Raw genomic sequence first — 18,287 nt, 5'->3', positions numbered from 1 at the left:
GCCTTTCCTTGGTGGCCTTCCAGACATGCTGTAAAATTTTATTAGCAAAACACCACCTGAAGTTTACTAGAAAAAGTACACCAGGAACGGCCTGGAGTCAGATATAGGCTTGGCTAGACTAGAATGCAGTGGATATATATATATATATATATATATATATATATATATGTAAGAGACTGCATATATATATTTTATGCACTGTAGATCACTGAATCACCTGCCTGCCTGCCTGAAAGTATATTTGAAAACGTACACCAGGAACTACCTGCAGTCAGATATAGGCTTGGCTAGACTAGAATGCAGTGGATATATATATGTAGGAGACTGTATATATATATATTTTATGCACTGCAGATCACTGAATCACCTGCCTGCCTGAAAGTGTATTTGAAAAAGTACACCAGGAACGGCCTACAGTCAGATATAGGCTTGGTTAGACTAGAATGAAGTGGATATATACATGTAGGAGACTGTGTGTGTGTGTGTGTGTGTGTGTGTGTGTGTGTGTGTGTGTGTATATATATATATATATATATATATATATATATATATTTTTTTTATGCACTGCAGATCACTGAATCACCTGCCTGCCTGAAAGTGTATTTGAAAACGTACACCAGGAACTACCTGCAGTCAGATATAGGCTTGGCTAGACTAGAATGCAGTGGATATATATATGTAGGAGACTGTATATATATATTTTATGCACTGCAGATCACTGAATCACCTGCCTGCCTGCCTGAAAGTGTATTTGAAAATGTACACCAGGAACTACCTGCAGTCGGATATAGGCTTGGTTAGACTAGTCCCCCTGAGCCATGATTGGCCAAAGGCACCCTGCCTTTGGCCAATTATGGCTCTCTTAGCTGAGGGCGCTGTGATTGGCCAAAGCATGCAGGTCATGGTGCATGCTCTGGCCAATCATCATACAGCAATGCACTGCGCTCCCACAGTGCATTATGGGCCATTATGCGCCACTTGAATTTGGAGCGAATGACCCATAATGTTCGGTTTTCGACGAATGGGCGAACAGCCAATGTTGTAGTCGAACTCATGTTCGACCCGAACAGAAAGCTTATCCCTAGTGCTTAGACAACTTACGGCCCATTACTGTAACAAGGTTTCGCGTAAGTTTTTTGATATAAAATATTTAATACAATTATGGAAACAAGAAAATATTGAGGAATATGTAAACATGTGGCATTTCAGCTGGTGACAGGGGGAACAAGTAATCAACTCGCCAACACAATTTGCAGTGCATACTTGTTTATGGCAAAGCAAAAAACATGAAATACATGCTGAAAACTAAATTTTGCAAAAGATACTAAAAAATAAAAAATAAAAAAAGTCAAGAGAAAAGATTTATCTTACCAAAATGGATTCATCAGGGGTGCATCCAGCATTGGCGTAAAAAGACACATCAGCTCCTACTATTCTACCATCATTCATAAATCCCACCTATAACGAGAAAAAGAAAAAAAAGTTGAAAAATGTATCAACCATCTTACTTTATTCCTAAATAAAGATCTTATTTTTTATTTTCCTATAACTTGCTTTGTAAATCCCCTTGAATGGATGACGACCAGCAGTCATCAACATGTCTTCATTTCGCTCCAGAACACAACGAATAGGCCTTTTGAGCCTGCATGAAAACAAAGAATTTTCATTTAAGTTTTTCCTACTATTCTAATACGTCAAAAAAACTGAAAAGACATAGGTTAAATATTGTAGACATGCAAAACTATAGGTTCCAAACTTCAAGTTAAAAATTGCAAAAATAAAATACTCACTTTTGGGCAGCTACTGCTGATGCACTTGCAAAGATACCTGGTTTTGTAATCTTTCCTCCAAAAGCTCCCCCAACTCTTTTTACTGTGGATACAATTCTGTTAGATGGAATATTAAGGACTGAAGCCACCGAAAGCTAGAAAAAGTCAAATTAGTCAAACTGAGAATGTTCCTGTAACAGCAGATTAATTTTACCAGCAGAGAGAGGATGTAATCTATGAAAGTAGTATGATTGTAAATCTAGTTTGATTCAGTGGTAGTGCAGCTACAACATTCTCTTAATATTAGACAGGTGGCCCCAAATTACACCCCTGGGAAGTACAAATTGAAATCTGAGCCTCAAAGAAAAGTTCTAGTCATTTCATCTGTAAACCCAACAAGAGACAGTGAGAAGGCCCCAAACTATTTGCCAGCAATTGCTTTAGGCCAGGGATCAGAGAAATCTATTTTACCTCTCATAAAAACTAAAATTTTAGTTGCAGTGAGATTAAAATAATACCTTCTAATCGTACACATTTTGGGGTTCATGAACAAATAAAATGGTTGGTGTAGTGTATAGAAATCTTAAAGGAATCTCCAAAACAGTTATATGAAGCCTGATGTGACAGCCAAGCGATGATTGGTCTAGTTGCGATCGGACTGACATGCTGGTGTTGAAAATCCAATCCTAGACCCAGCTAGTAGAACCATTTATGGCCCATTTAACTCAGTCCCTTCAGTACACAGAACCATACGGTAGGCAAAGAGGAAGTACTCCCCCCCAGGTTTGATTGGTTAAGGGGTAAAGTCCAGCCCACATCCATATTTCAATAAATTGAGGAGCATAAGATATGGTGAATTGTGGACGTTCCTGACATGCTGCATTGCTGTTTCTTCTTATCCCTTTTCATAATGATAAGCCAAACTGTATGTCCTTTTGTCTTTTTTATATTTTTTCTAATTATCTTTCTTGTGCATATTTTATACGCTGCCCACTTTTTAGAAATTAAATTATATAATTAATATAACTGGCTTTTGTGTACTAAGCTAGCATACTAGATATCCCCAGAGAAAATGTTGCATTATAGTGTCTATTAAGGATGAGCTCCGGAGTGTTCGCACAGCCCACGTGCAGAGCCCGCCAGGAAGTCTAATTATAGGCAGTGACACATTGTCCCGATGCGTGGCTGCAGAGATGGGGAAATATCTCACTGCCTGTGATTAGCGCAGCGCCGACTTCCTGGCAGGCTCTGCACGTGGGAGCTCATCCTTAGTGTCTATGTGCTCTGTCTAAGTGCATTGCTAATCTGCATGCAATTGCACTGTGTGTTTGCTAATTGCATGCAGATTGTAAACTAGCAGATCTGCCATCTAGGTATGTATGGTTGCCTAGCAGACCAGTCAGAGGACAAACTGCTAGATGGCAGCAAGCTACTGTGAGTCATATGTCATGTATGCGCATGTGTGTGCATAGTAAGAGTAACACAAGGGTTATAGCTCGTAAGATAGCTGGAGGTATCCTAGAAGTGTTGGCCAATTGCTAGACTGCTCCCCAACCCTAGAGTGCATCAGATTGCATGTAACATTTGCATCTGCCTGGGTGTGGTCAGCTAGCTAGATTGGAGTGGAATCTCTAGTGGTGGCCAGAGGTAGTGCGAGCTGTAAAAAGTTTTTTCACAGCTAGTCTTATGCTGGCCATACACTATATGAAAAATCAGCCGAAATTCGGTCATTTAGACAGTACGATCGTTTTTCGGCCAGTTAATGGGCACAAAATCGATAATCGTTGAGACGTTTTTGAGGCGAAAAAACTAAGGACAAGTTTGGAAATTTTCTGCCGAACGAACGATAAATTGAAAGGTTAATGTGTTTCCTGTCCGAACTGTCTGCACTAGGTATATGTAAAAAAAAAAGAACAAAAAAATGCATTCATTTATGTCCACTGAACGATTTATCGGTCATTACATGATGGTACTATCGTTTGCGCTCATGGCCGAATGTTCCTTTTTCGAAAATGGGTTCAGACGATTTTTCGTATAGTGTATGGCCAGCATTACTTGTTTGAAGTAAGCTCCCCCTCATTCCCTCTTTCACCAGTCAAGGGCCTCGCCCCAGTTAGCTAGCCACCACTGGCTTGCATCCTTGACAGTTCCCATGAGGAAACTGATTTAATCCGACTGCCATCAGATGTTAAATGACCTCATATAACAAGTCTACAGCCTCAAGTCTCGATTCACAAAGCTTTAGCGCCTTTATTTTAGTAATGTAACAGTGATTTTCAGTTCTCAGACACACCTGAAAATAACTCACTTTTCTGTCACTTGTCCCGGTGCGTTAGCTTTGAGGCTTAATCCCATAGTATTTGGGTTATATATCTACAACTTATACAACTGGTTAGCAAAGACTGTTCATTAAAGAATGAAGAAACTAACCTGTGCAGTTGTGGGATCTTGTGTGGATATGTATATGTTAAATTCATCATCCTCTCCTTTTGGCACAACAAGAACAGAATTTGTTTCCATGTAGAATTGTTCCTGACCACCAATATGAATCTCCCCTATAAAATTACCCAAAATAACTTAAAGCCAACAGATTCACATCAGTGATTAGAGATAAGATAAATGAAAGCAAGATAAGCATTTTTTGGGGATGAATTTATTTCTATCAGATTCATCTACATAGCTAGGAATGAGCTTGATGTTCGAATCGAACAGCAAAATATTATGGGACGTTCGCAGAAAATTTGAGCGCCACTGAATGCCCCATAATGCACTGCGAGATCTGATGTGACATCAGAGGGGGGTGGGCTCACCCGTTTATGTCACCGGGTGGCACTGCCCTTGGCTATATAACAGCTGTCAAAGCAAAAAGACGGCAATCGGCGGGACGCCTCCCATGGAGGCAGAGTTTTTAATTTTTTTTGGGACGGTCTGCGCCGTGATTAACAATGGATTTACATTGCGGGACACTGTTTTTTTTTATAAAGGAATTGTCAAAAACTGTCTGCTGTCGTTTTTACTTTGACACTTTTTAGGTGAATGGGTAGGGGTACATTGTACCCCGTGCCCATTCACATAGGGGGGCCAGGATCTGGAGGCCCCCTTGTTAAAGGGGGCTTCCAGATTCCGATTACCCCCCCGCAACCACTGGGCAAGGGTTGTGGGGATGAGGCCCTTGTCCCCATCAACATGAGGACAAGGTGCTTTGGGGGGGACCTCAAAGCACCCTCCCCATGTTGAGGGCATGTGGCCTGGTACGGTTCAGGAGGGGAGGGGGCGCTCTCTCCTCCCCCTTTTTCCTGCGGCCTGCCAGGTTGCATGCTCGGATAATGGTCCGGTGTGGATTTTGGAGGGGACCCCCACGCTATTTTTTTTCAATGATTTTCTATGCATATTGTCGGGATCCTGAAATACATTACAGCTGCAAGCAATTTTAAATGACATTTTTTCCTTTAGAAATGTCATTTTGCTGCAGTACTGTTATAAACATGGGGAAAATGCGCTACTTTACAGGCAGACTAAGGGAACTCCCAGGCACAATATTTAAAGAAATATTTCATTTTTATTGTTTCACTTTAAGCATTCTTAAAATTACTGCTCCTGAAAAAACATCGGTTTTAAAAACTTTTTTTTGCATTGATACATGTCCCCTGGTGCAGTACCCGGGTCCCCAAACACTTTTTATGGCAATAACTTGCATATATGCCTTTAAAGTATGGGAATAAAAACTAAAAATAAAATATGTTTATATATATATATATATATATATATATATATATATATATATATATATATATATATATATAGTCAGGTCCATAAATATTGGGACATCGACACAATTGTAATCTTTTTGGCTCTATACACCACCACAATGGAACTGAAATGAAACAAACAAGATGTGCTTGAACTGCAGACTTTCAGCTTTAATTTGAGGGTATTTACATCCAAATAAGGTGAAAGGTGTAGGAATTACAACAGTTTGTATATGTGCCTCCCACTTTTTAAGGGATCAAAAGTAATGGGACAATTGGCTGCTCAGCTGTTCCATAGCCGGGTGTGTGTTATTCCCTCATTATCCCATTTACAAGGAGCAGATAAAAGGTCCAGAGTTCATTTCAAGTGTGCTATTTGCATTTGGAATCTATTGCTGTCAACTCTCAATATGAGATCCAAAGAGCTGTCACTATCAGTAAAGTAAGCCATCATTAGGCTGAAAAAACAAAACAAACTCATCAGAGAAATAGCAAAAACATTAGGTGTGGCCAAATCAACTGTTTGGAACATCCTTAAAAGGAAAGAACGCACCGGTGAGCTCAGCAACACTAAAAGACCCGGAAGACCACAGAAAACAACTGTGGTGGATGACCAAAGAATTCTTTCACTGGTGAAGAAAACACCCTTCACAACAGTTGGCCAGATCAAGAACACTCTCCAGGAGGTAGGTGTATGTGTGTCAAAGTCAACAATCAAGAGAAGCCTTCACCTGAGTGAATACAGAGGGTTCACCACAAGATGTAAACCATTGGTGAGCCTCAAAAACAGGAGGGCCAGATTAGAGTTTGCCAAACAACATCTACAAAAGCCTTCACAGTTCTGGAACAACATCCTATGGACAGATGAGACCAAGATCAACTTGTACCAGAGTGATGGGAAGAGAAGAGTATGGAGAAGGAAAGGAACTGCTCATTATTCAAAGCATACCACCTCATCAGTGAAGCATGGTGGTGGTAGTGTCATGGCGTGGGCATGTATGGCTGCCAATGGAACTGGTTCTCTTGTATTTATTGATGATGTGACTGCTGACAAAAGCAGCAGGATGAATTCTGAAGTGTTTCGGGCAATATTATCTGCTCATATTCAGCAAAATGCTTCAGAACTCATTGGACGGCGCTTCACAGTGCAGATGGACAATGACCCGAAGCCAGGGCCAGATTAAGAACATCATGGGCCTGGTGCTGAGGATTATGGTGGGGCTTTTTATAAAAAATAAAAATAAAAATAAATAATTAAAATTGCAAATAATTTTTTGTTATAACAAATTAAATTAAATTGAGAGAGGAAGGATGAGAGAGAGAGAAAGGGGATGAGAGAGGGGTGACGGGTAAGGTAGGGAGGATGAGAGAGGGGGTATGAGAGAGAGAGCGAGGATGCGAATGAGCATGCATGGAAGTGTCAGCAACACAGCCCGGCCAAGGCAAGTAACCGAAGGCACAGAACCCGGAAGGAAGACAGGGTGAAGATGGAACAAAAGTGTGCCCATTCTAGAGCTGGTAACATTGAGTATATTCAATATAATTTTAAAGAACTGTTTTTGTGTGCAAGAGGCATAAGGGAGGAGTATGGATGGTATAAAAGTGGGAAGTATGTGCAGGTGAGGGAGAGGAATGTGGAGGGTATAACAGTGGGCGCTATGTACAGGAGAGGAGTATGGAGGGTATGCCAGTGGGCAGTATGTACAGGAGAGGAGTGTGGAGGGTATGATGGGGCAGTATGTACAGGAGAGGAGTGTGGAGGGTATGATAGGGGCAGTATGTACAGGAGAGGAGTGTGGAAGGTATTATGAGGGCGATATGTACAGGAGAAGAGTGTGAAAAAAAAAGATAATTGGCAGTATGTACAGGAGAGGAGTGTGGATGGTATCACAGTAGGTAGTATGTACAGGAGAGGAATGTGGAAGGTATGACAGTGAGCAGTATTCACAGGACAGTGGGCAGTATGTACAGGAGAGGAGTGTGGAGGGTATGACCGTGGACAGTATGTACAGGAGAGGAGTGTGGAGGGTATGACCGTGGGCAGTATGTACAGTAGAGGAGTGTGGAGGGTATGACCGTGGACAGTATGTACAGGAGAGGAGTGTGGAGAGTTTGACAGTGGGCACTATGTATAGGAGAGGAGTGTGGAGGGTATGACAGCGGGCCCTATGTACAGGTGAGGAGGATGAAGGAATCTGGGAAGGAAAAATGTAAAGGTTTGTGGAAGGATGTTTAGGGACTGCGTAGTGGTTAAGCGGGCCATACATGAATTAAAAATTAAGCCAATTAAGCAGAGACCAGCCATAGTTGATCTATGTATTGGCTAGCTGGTTGTACACCAGTCAATCTATTAATTGACTTGAGTACAACCAGCCTGTCAGGTTTTTCCCAAAACAATCAGTGCTGCCAGCTATAGTTAGCAACATTGATCTATTGTATTCTGTGGGCTGGGAAGGCTCCCCACTGGCAGAAAACAATAACACTGCGGGAGTGATTCCCCCATCCACAGGTCAGCAGGTGAGAGGGTGTGTGGGGATAGGCTAGGGAGAGAGGTCTATCAGCAGGGGGGTGTGAGGTGGTATTGGAGGGATATCAATCAGAGGGTGGAAGGAGTAACTGGTTGTAATATCTTTTGGAGTAGGGTCTGTCATCTGCAGGTTGGGAAATGGTCACCTGTGATATAAGTTGAAGGGAGGTGGTTAACATGGAAAGTGGCTGGGAAATGACCTGTTTGGTGGGGAGTATGAAATGGATGATGTGTTTCAAGTTTCTTTCACATTTGCAGTAATGCTTACTGCCCTCTGAAAAGTGATCTGTGGTGTATTGCTTTTCAATGAGTGGTAAAGCAGCAGCTGACAGGCGTTCATGAGGTGCTACTGCCGCCTCCTTTTTTTTTTTTTTACATTGCTGAATGGCAGTTTTACATTGTTGTACTATGCTGCTACTGCGAGCGAGTTTGACAGGCGGTGCTGCCAGTCATACTCTGCAGGCTCCAAGCAGTCCATTGAGCTCAGTGCCTCTGACAAGAAGTGAGGAGAGGCACTGTGAGCTCATCCTCTCAGTCTGCTGCAAACAGAGTATGTCAGCTTTTATTTAAACTGGCCGCTCTGTGTGTAGCTTATGACAGGCTGTGCAAGGAGCCCTGTATCTCCAGGACCATAGGTGATAGGAGCCTCGTAGTGGGGTAGACCTTCAGCTACCTACCCCCTAAATTTGGGCTCCACGTGACCCCTGGTCGCCGAGCCATGACCCTCGTAGCCAATAGTTTTTTTTTTTTGCGATTTTTTTTTTTTTTTTTTTTTAAATGGGCCTATCTTAAGGTAAGGGGCTTGGAGCTGCAGCTCCAATAGCCCCTATGTTAATCCGGCTCTGCCTGAAGCATACTGCGAAAGCAACCAGAGTTTTTTAAGGGAAAGAAGTGGAATGTTATGCAATTGCCAAGTCAATCACCTGTCCTGAATCCGACTGAGCATGCATTTCACTTGCTGAAGACAAAACTGAAGGGAAAATGCCTCAAGAACAAGCAGGAACTGAAGACAGTTGCAGTAGAGGCCTGGCAGAGCATCACCAGGAATGAAACCCAGCGTCTGGTGATGTCTATGCATTCCAGACTTCAGGCTGTAATTGACTGCAAAGGATTTGCAACCAAGTATTACAAAGTGAAAGTTTGATGGATGATTATTAACCTGTCCCATTACTTTTGGTCCCTTAAAAAGTGTGAGGCACATATACAACATATACAAACTGTTGTAATTCCTACATTGTTCACCTGATTTGGGTGTAAATACCCTGAAATTAAGGCTGAAAGTCTGCAGTCAAAGCACATCTTGTTCATTTCATTTCAAATACATTGTGGTGGTGTATAGAGCCAAAAAGATTAGAATTGTGTCGATGTCCCAATATTTATGGACCTGACTGTATATATATATATATATATATATATAAAAACACACACTCACCTAGGTGGTTGCAGCCTTGGTCTGATGCTGCATCTGTCCAGCATCGACTCTAAGACCCCTTTTACACTGGGGCGGTTTTCAGGCGATTTAGCGCTGGAAATAGCCTCTGCTAAGCGCCTGAAAACCGCCTCCCATTCATTCAAGTGTGACTTTTCACACTGGGGTGGTGCGCTTGCGGGACATTCCGAAAAGTCCTGCAAGCAGCATCTTTGGGACGCTTCCAAAACGCCTTGCCCATTGGAATGAATAGGCAGCGCTTCCAAAGCGCCCGAAAAGCAATTCGGAAGCGCCACAACATGGGTGTTTTTAACCCCTTCTTTGGAGTTAAAAGCGCCTTGCTAGCGGCCGAAAAGGGCTGTTTAAACAGCGCTAAAGCGCTGCCAAATCAGGCCACGGCCCCAGTGTGAAAGGGGTGTTAGACTGAGATCACAGTGATCACATGACTGCTGATCGCTCGGTTCTCTGTTTTTAGTAAGCAGAGAGTAGTGACCATCAGTCACTGGCTCTCTGCTCTGCCCCTCCAGCACTCATTGGTATGCTGGGCTGTCAGAATTAAAGTCAGGATCATTCCAGAGTCTGGATCTGCTCAGAAACATCAGCCGACAGCGACTAAAGCTGAATATGGGTCACAGGAGTGCAGAACTAATTACAGCCAAAGCTCTTTTTGCCCTACTCCTCCTGTGGGTGACTGGAGTGCACTTAGTTCTGCACTCTTGTGACCTGTATTCAACCTTAGCCTGCTGTTGGCTGACACCTGTCTTCATTAACCACTTGACCTCTGGAAGATTTACCCCCCTTCATAACCAGGCCACTCTTTACAATACAGCAGTGCATTACATTAACTGACAATTGCGCGATCATGCAACACTGTACCCAAATAAAATCGATGACATTTTTTTCCCACAAATAGAGCTTTCTTTTGGTGGTATTTGATCACCAATGCGTTTTTTTTTTTGCACTATAAACAAAAAAAACTGTCAATTTTGAAAAACAAACTCAATATTTTCTACTTTCTGCTATAAAACATATCCAGTAAAAAAAATTGAAAAAAAATCTAATTTCTTCATAAATTTAGGCCAATATACATTCATATTTTCTGGAGCTGTAAACACCTGGAACCAATATGGAGTGCAGTAGTCTGTAGACTAGAAAAACCTCTCAAGAAGAAAATCTCTCTCTCACCACAAATATGCCTCCTGTATGGTTCTTGGTTCCAGATGTTCCCCTTCCTTGCAATAGATTAATCCACTCTCTAAGCAGCTCCATCCAATGGATGATAGCATTTAACTGGAAAACACATAACTTACCATGGCCCCAGGTTGAATCCAGAATGGAAACACTCAGACTCTCAGAAAGGATCCACCACACTTTATTGGATAGCATGCATATCTTTACCAATAAATGTTTTTTTTTGGTCCTTACCCGAAACTGCTCTTTGAATACCTCTTACTATGTATTGGAAATTAATCTCATTTACTGCATATCTATCTCTTAGATATTCCTCTCCTATTCCGCAATTAATTACTGTATAACGCTATATTATAACCAAATTTATTGTATCCCATGTAACACTTCCAATACCTGTACGAACCCTTTGATATACATGTAACTGTTTTATTCCTTGTCTTCCAAATAAACTTTTGTAAACAACAACAAAAAAAAAATTTAGGCCAATATGTATTCTGCTACATGTCTTTGGTAAAAAATCCCAATAAGCGTATAATGATTGGTTTACGCGAACGTTATAAAATCTACAAAAATGATGGGATATATACTGGAATTTTTTTCTTTATACTACCGGTAGTAATGGTGGCGATCAGCGGTGGGACTGCGATATTGCTGCAGTCAATTGGACACTAACTGACACTTTTGACATTTTGTGGGAACCAGTGGCACTAATACAGTGATCAATGCTAAATGCTAAAAATATGCACTGGATAAGAAGGAGTTAAACATCTAGGGCTATCAAAGGGTTAAATGTGTGCCTAAACAAGGTAGAGAGAGAACCTGTGGGAGTTGAAGAGGGAGGAAGGGAAATCAGGCGACAGCAGTCTCTTCCTATAAACTTTATTGATAGAATTAAAAAAATATAAATGAATCAAAAATGGCAGACTACACAGAAGATTTAAAAAGGGGCAACATTGCCACTAAAAACACACACACACCTCGGGTTCATTGGCACACTGCAAACATGTAATACAAAAGACAGTTATGTATTAAGGCTAGAGGTTAGGTTAGGTGGAAACACAGGAAACCGCAGCCATGTCATCCTTTAAACGGCTATACAGAAACACTGTGGACATCTGTTCCTCCCACTTACCTATGACCTCTCGAGTGTTATTAGTCATAACAATATCACAGTAGTGAAATAAAACTCCCTCTGGTCACTGTGTGGGAGGCTAGCGCGACGGACTAGAGCTCCGCTCTGTGAGGGAGAATAAACCGCAAATAAAGGCAGCCTAAAAATCTTGTTACTATTCACCCTAGAGGTGAGCGGGACATTATTCAAGAATAATGGTGCTGGGAGGTGCCAGGAATAAAACCAAAACTAGCTCTAATAGCGGCACCCAGGCAAGACATTATGAAAAAGGCGCCAGTCTCCTCAGGTAATTTTACCTCAGACAAGAAACTCAAATCCAAGCAGCCAAAAGCTATCTCCTCAGGGGATTCTGACTCTGAACCTGATTCAAATATGTTACATTCTTCACAACAAAACTCTGATCTTCCTTGTAACATTTTGAAACAATTTGAAAACATGTTACATAAAGCATTACAACAAACATCAGAGCAAATTACTAGTAATCTGACTAGAGAGATCAGAGAACTGGGGAGACGCACCAAAGCATTGGAAATGAAAATGGAAGATATAGAAAATTCTACACAGGATGCTTTTTCTGAAATAGATATCCTCAAAGAGGAAAATATTATTTTACAAAATAGACTGGAGGACTATGAGAATCGCGCCAGTAGATCAAATTTGCGATTCAGAAGCTTACCAGAATCAATCACAGATCTGCAATCAAAAATCACAGCATTATGCCAAGAATTACTACCTGGCATTTCGGTGGAAAGGCTTGAAATGGACAGAGTACATAGGGCACTTATGCCCAAAAAAACTGATGGCCCCCCCAGGGATATTATAGCAAAATTTCATTTTTTTCGTTCAAAAGAACAACTTCTAGAAGCGGCTAGAGGGAAAAATAATCTAACATTTCAGGGACATAGTTATCAACTATTTGCTGACTTATCCCAGTTAACAATATCTAAGAGGCGTGCAATGAAGCCTCATCTACTGGAACTTCAACGTCATGACATTAAGTAACAATGGGGCTTCCCGTTCTCCCTAAAATTCACCCACCAGGGGACCAGATTCGCATGCAAAACTCCTGAAGAACTAAAACATGTACTCCAAGACCTCAAATTGATTGGCGGTACAACTATAGCCTCCACCTCACATAGGAGATCAGCTTCTGCCTCCTCCATTCAGAAAACATCCTCCTCTGAGACAAAAAATGGAAACCATCATACACACAAAAGAGGACGATTCGCATCCTCACAACAAGAACAAGATGACGCCATGGACTGAGTAATATGCACTTATATAATATAGCCATTTCAGCTAAGACAGCACTTATTGGGAGAACAGAATTGTAATTACATTTCTGAATACTCTTCCTAAACCAAAAACTAATACTCCATCTAGCTCACTAGTGAGCAATTGGACATACACTATGAACTAGATTATTTAATTTATTAATTTATACCTTATTGGTATAAGTTTATAATTAAATAACAAAATTATTATTATGATTTTAGGTTCCCTTTTTTGGTAGTTTTTATTTTATTTATTTATTTATTTATTTATTTATTTTTTTAGAAACATGGTATGGTATATGTTCAGATAATATTTTTACTTTCTGAACACCTAAATAGTCCCTAATGTATGGAGGACTGATTAAAATATTATATATATATATTTTTTTTTTAATTTTTATGTATGTGTGTATGTATATATATGTATGTATGTGTGTGTATGTATATATATATATTTATTTTCATATTATTATATTTCCTCCTCCTTTTTTGTTTCTCAATGGCTTTTTTGGAATTTTTTATTTTAGAAACATGGTATGGTAAGTGTTCAGACAATATTTATGCTTTCTGAACACCTAAACAATCCCTATTATATGGTGGACTGATTAAATTATTATATATGTATATGTATTTTTTTATTCTGTATGTGTGTATGTATATATAAATGTGTATATATATATATATGCATACATTTTTTATTTTTTATTATTTATTTATTTATTTATTTATTTTTATATCATTATATTTCCTCCTCCTTTTTTGTTTCTCAAGATAGAATTGTGAAATAACAAAATTTTTATTTTAAATTTAAGTTCCCTTTTTATAGTACTTTTTATTTTAGAAACATGGTATGGTAAGCGTTCAGATAATATTTTTACTTTCTGAGCACCTAAATAGTCCCTAATGTATGGTGGACTGATTAAGTTAGCATGTATGTCTGTATAGATATATATGTAGGTGTATGTATATGTATATATGTATATATATATATATATATATATATATATATATATATATATATATATATATATATATATGTGTGTGTGTATACAATTTTTTGTTCAGTATATATATACATATACACATTATTTTTTATTTATTTTTATATTAATTATATTTCCTCCTCCCTTTTTTGTTTCTCAATGTAAAACTGTGAAACAACCACTAAGAATGGAAAATCTTCCTTTAACTGAAGTTTATTTAAAATTCTTCATTAATTTGATATATATAGTTTTTGAGTAGTCTTAATTTCACAGTTTAATTTACATTTCTTTGGTCACCCCAATAGGAAGGAAAGGGTTTCCTATCCTTTTCTATTGGTTGGACATAATATGTTTCTGATATTACTGCACTCCTTTATTCCCATTCGCTTTATATTTAATATAAACATGTACCCTTCAAAATAATAGACATTACCAATTATATGAAACTCGGGCTCCTAAATTTACAATTTTATACTTTACAATCTTCATATTTTTGTGATAAATTTTCTTTCTTTTTAAGGCGGATTCCCCCATGCATGGAAATCACATGTGCCTCACCATGCGTTCCTCGGATTCCCATAGTAATATATGGGGACCAGACGAAGGCCTCCTTTCCCCTGTTGGGAAGTCCTTGACCCCAACTCGGGTATTCTTCGAATCTACTTACATTTGTACTATACTGAAATGCTTTATAATTTTTATTGTTTCTTATTTCCTGTCTAAGTTATCCTACTATGGATCTGGCTATCTCTTTGTTTCAAATCCGCGCAGGTCAGGCCGAATAGTCGCTGCACCCAGACAACTGGTAAGCGCATACTCTTGCTTCAATTGCCATGGCTTCTTTAAATATTTTATCTCTGAATGTCCAGGGTCTTAATGTTCCTCAGAAACGAGTAAAAGCCTTTCGGTCATTTCAGTCTGAAAAAGCACACATTGTATGTCTACAAGAGACTCACTTTACCCCGACTTCAACCCCTACATTTTTTAGTACTTCTTATCCCCAAGTTTACACCGCCTCGGCGCTCACTAAAAAACGTGGAACTCTCATTGCGTTTCATCGCTCTACCCCATTTACCTTACATTCAGAAATTAAAGACCCCGAGGGTCGCTACCTAAGTCTAATGGGATACATTATGGACACAGCTGTAACGGTGGTCTCATACTATGCACCAAATTATCGTCCTGTACCCTTTCTATCGCACCTATTTAATATCATTAACACCCACAAAATGGGATCAATTTTTATATGTGGGGACTCCAACCAGGTCCTCCTTCCATTTCTTGACAAAACCCCTTATACCCCACCACGAACACAAGATGCTAGGTCTTTATCTCAACTTATTTCTAGGCACAATTTGATTGACTCTTGGAGAGAATCTAATCCAGCTAAAAGAAATTATACATATTTTTCTAATCCACATCAAACCTTTAGTCGCATAGACCATATCTTTGTAACAATAGGGATGGTTCCTGAAGTAATTTTATCTAAAATTATCCCTATACCCTGGTCAGATCACAATGCAGTTTATACCTCTGTGGCTTCTACTATACCCAAGGGGCACGACCCTTCATGGTATCCTCCAGATATGCTACTTAAACACCCCTCCCACTGTTTAACAATCCAACAGGCTCTAAATGACTACGTAGAACATAACAAAAGTGACGAAATCTCCTCACTCACAATTTGGGAGGCGCACAAACCCGTTCTGAGAGGAATACTTCAGCAACAAGCAGGTATACTCAAACGGCCAAATCTTCCGGGGCTGAAGTGGTTAAAGTCCCTCTTTTGTTTCAAAAATACCATATTCATTTATGGGATAATGCCAATGTGAACTTGAGATTGGACATTATGACATGTCCTCTACCTTACAACTTCCTTATACAATACGTACCCTCAATGGTATGGTCTGCTTCTTTAAAGGCCTTTTCTACATTTCCATGTTGAATTTGTTTATAAGGTTGAAAAAATGAGTTGTTCTTAATAGCATCCTAAAATGAATCAAGATATAGAGTTGATGTATATTTTAACACTTTATATTTTAAAACTTAAAAACCATATACAATGATTACAATATATTATGTTCTTAAAGTATCTGGCCAAATTGTTCTAAATGGTTATAAACAGATCTATGAGTGTATTTTACATTACTGAAATCTCACCAATAGGATTTGTATTCTGTTAAGACTGGAGTATAATCAAATATAATGATAAAAATCACTTAACATCAGGGCTTTTTTTCAGGGGGAACTTGGTGGAACTCAGTCCCACCACCTCTGGCTCAGACCCTTTAGTGCCTGCTCACCACAATCACTTGTAAACAGAGAAGTCTGGTTTCTGTGTTTACAAGTGACAGCTCTGCACTCTGTGTGTAAGCCCCATGAACTCTGAACTCTGTATACAATGCAATCCTGATATTTAATGCCCCTTTAAGACCCTTCTTTGTTTCTGAAATATGACCATACCCACTATTTGATGTAATTTGGAGGGTGTGTGTGGGAGGAGAGGTTTTGGGGGGTTGTGGTTGAGTTCCAGCACCTATTGTTTGAGAAAAAAAAGCCCTGACTTAACTTGAACTGAGTGCCCAATAAAAGCAGCCTGTACCAAAAAAATTGTAGGCTGCCAATACTGAATTTTTCTTTACCAATTGCTAGTTGACCTCTACATGGGCTTTAGTACATTCGATTCACTGACCTGGAACCAATATCCAGACCAGGAGATTACTGTGTTAATTGTTATGCTTTTTCCTGGTCAGTGACTTAAAGCACTGAAGCCAGAGATAACCGGGCAAGTAGCATTTTCAGAAGCAGACCTTTTCTCAGTAAAGTTTCCTTTAAGCCTGTTCTTACTTGTATTTCAATAAGTAGACAGTACCTCCTCAGGCACATAAAAACAGATCCACCCACAATACAGTTTGAAACTGCTCATCTGAGACTATGGCTAAAGATCACCTACATAAAATACCTTCCAACGGTATAATGCGATGGCCTGTGTTTTAGAAAGGCTGCAATTGTACAAGATGTCCCTATAATCTAAAACTGGGATTGGTGAATGGATTGAAAATGTTAAAGTGATACTAAACACACTGTTTAATTTACAATGTCCCTTCTTTCCATTCCCGTTCCATTGTAAAAATAGGCTTAGACTTCTCATGCGATTTGGAACTGTCAAACATCATGGGTCTGGTGCTGAGGATTATGGTGGGGCTTTTTATAAAAAAATAAAAATAAAAATAAATAATTAAAATTGCAAACAATTTTTTGTTATAACAAATTAAATTAAATTGAGAGAGGAAGGATGAGAGAGAGAGAAAGGGGATGAGAGAGGGGTGAGGGGTAAGGGAGGGAGGATGAGAGAGGGGGTATGAGAGAGAGAGCGAGGATGCGAATGAGCATGCGTGGAAGTGACAGCAACACAGCCCGGCCAAGGCAAGTGACCGAAGGCACAGAACCCGGAAGGAAGACAGGGTGAAGATGGAACAAAAGTGTGCCCATTCTAGAGCTGATAACATTGAGGATATTCAATATAATTTTAAAGAACTGTTTTTGTGTGTAAGAGGCATAGGGGAGGAGTATGGATGGTATAAAAGTGGGAAGTATGTGCAGGTGAGGGAGAGGAATGTGGAGGGTATAACAGTGGGCACTATGTGCAGGAGAGGAGTGTGGAGGGTATGACCGTGGGCAGTATGTACAGGAGAGGAGTGTGGAGGGTATGACCGTGGGCAGTATGTACAGTAGAGGAGTGTGGAGGGTATGACCGTGGACAGTATGTACAGGAGAGGAGTGTGGAGAGTTTGACAGTGGGCACTATGTATAGGAGAGGAGTGTGGAGGGTATGACAGCGGGCCCTATGTACAGGTGAGGAGGATGAAGGAATCTGGGAAGAAAAAATGTAAAGGTTTGTGGAAGGATGTTTAGGGACTGCGTAGTGGTTAAGCGGGCCATACATGAATTAAAAATTAAGCCAATTAAGCAGAGACCAGCCATAGTTGATCTATGTATGGGCTAGCTGGTTGTACACCAGTCAATCTATTATAGCCTGTCAGGTTTTTCCCAAAACAATCAGTGCTGCCAGCTATAGTTAGCAACACTGATCATTGTATTCTGTGGGTAGGGAAGGCTCCCCACTGGCAGAAAACAATAACACTGTGGGAGTGATTCCCCCATCCACAGGTCAGCAGGTGAGAGGTGTGTGGGGACAGGCTGGGGAGAGAGGTCTGTCAGCAGGGGGGTGTG

General features: G+C 40.0%; 1 protein-coding gene across 1 annotated transcript in view; it reads right to left on the bottom strand.

Moving 5' to 3' along the window:
• LOC141146728 (aldehyde oxidase 1-like) overlaps positions 1 to 18,287 on the bottom strand; it is a 303,420-nt gene that overhangs the window by 103,066 nt on the left and 182,067 nt on the right. The window contains exons 20-24 of the mRNA XM_073633238.1: positions 15,947 to 16,043; positions 4,200 to 4,324; positions 1,791 to 1,924; positions 1,555 to 1,642; positions 1,372 to 1,458 (exon numbers count right to left, since the gene is read on the bottom strand). Of these exons, the coding sequence (XP_073489339.1) occupies positions 1,372 to 1,458; positions 1,555 to 1,642; positions 1,791 to 1,924; positions 4,200 to 4,324; positions 15,947 to 16,043 (531 nt within the window). The remainder of the gene's footprint in view (positions 1 to 1,371; positions 1,459 to 1,554; positions 1,643 to 1,790; positions 1,925 to 4,199; positions 4,325 to 15,946; positions 16,044 to 18,287) is intronic.

The sequence above is a fragment of the Aquarana catesbeiana genome, linkage group LG06 (assembly GCF_042186555.1).
Source record: "Aquarana catesbeiana isolate 2022-GZ linkage group LG06, ASM4218655v1, whole genome shotgun sequence".
NCBI classification, from domain to species: Eukaryota; Metazoa; Chordata; class Amphibia; order Anura; family Ranidae; genus Aquarana; species Aquarana catesbeiana.
Note: the sequence above shows the minus strand (reverse complement) of the source record. Positions and strands in the feature narration are given on the sequence as shown.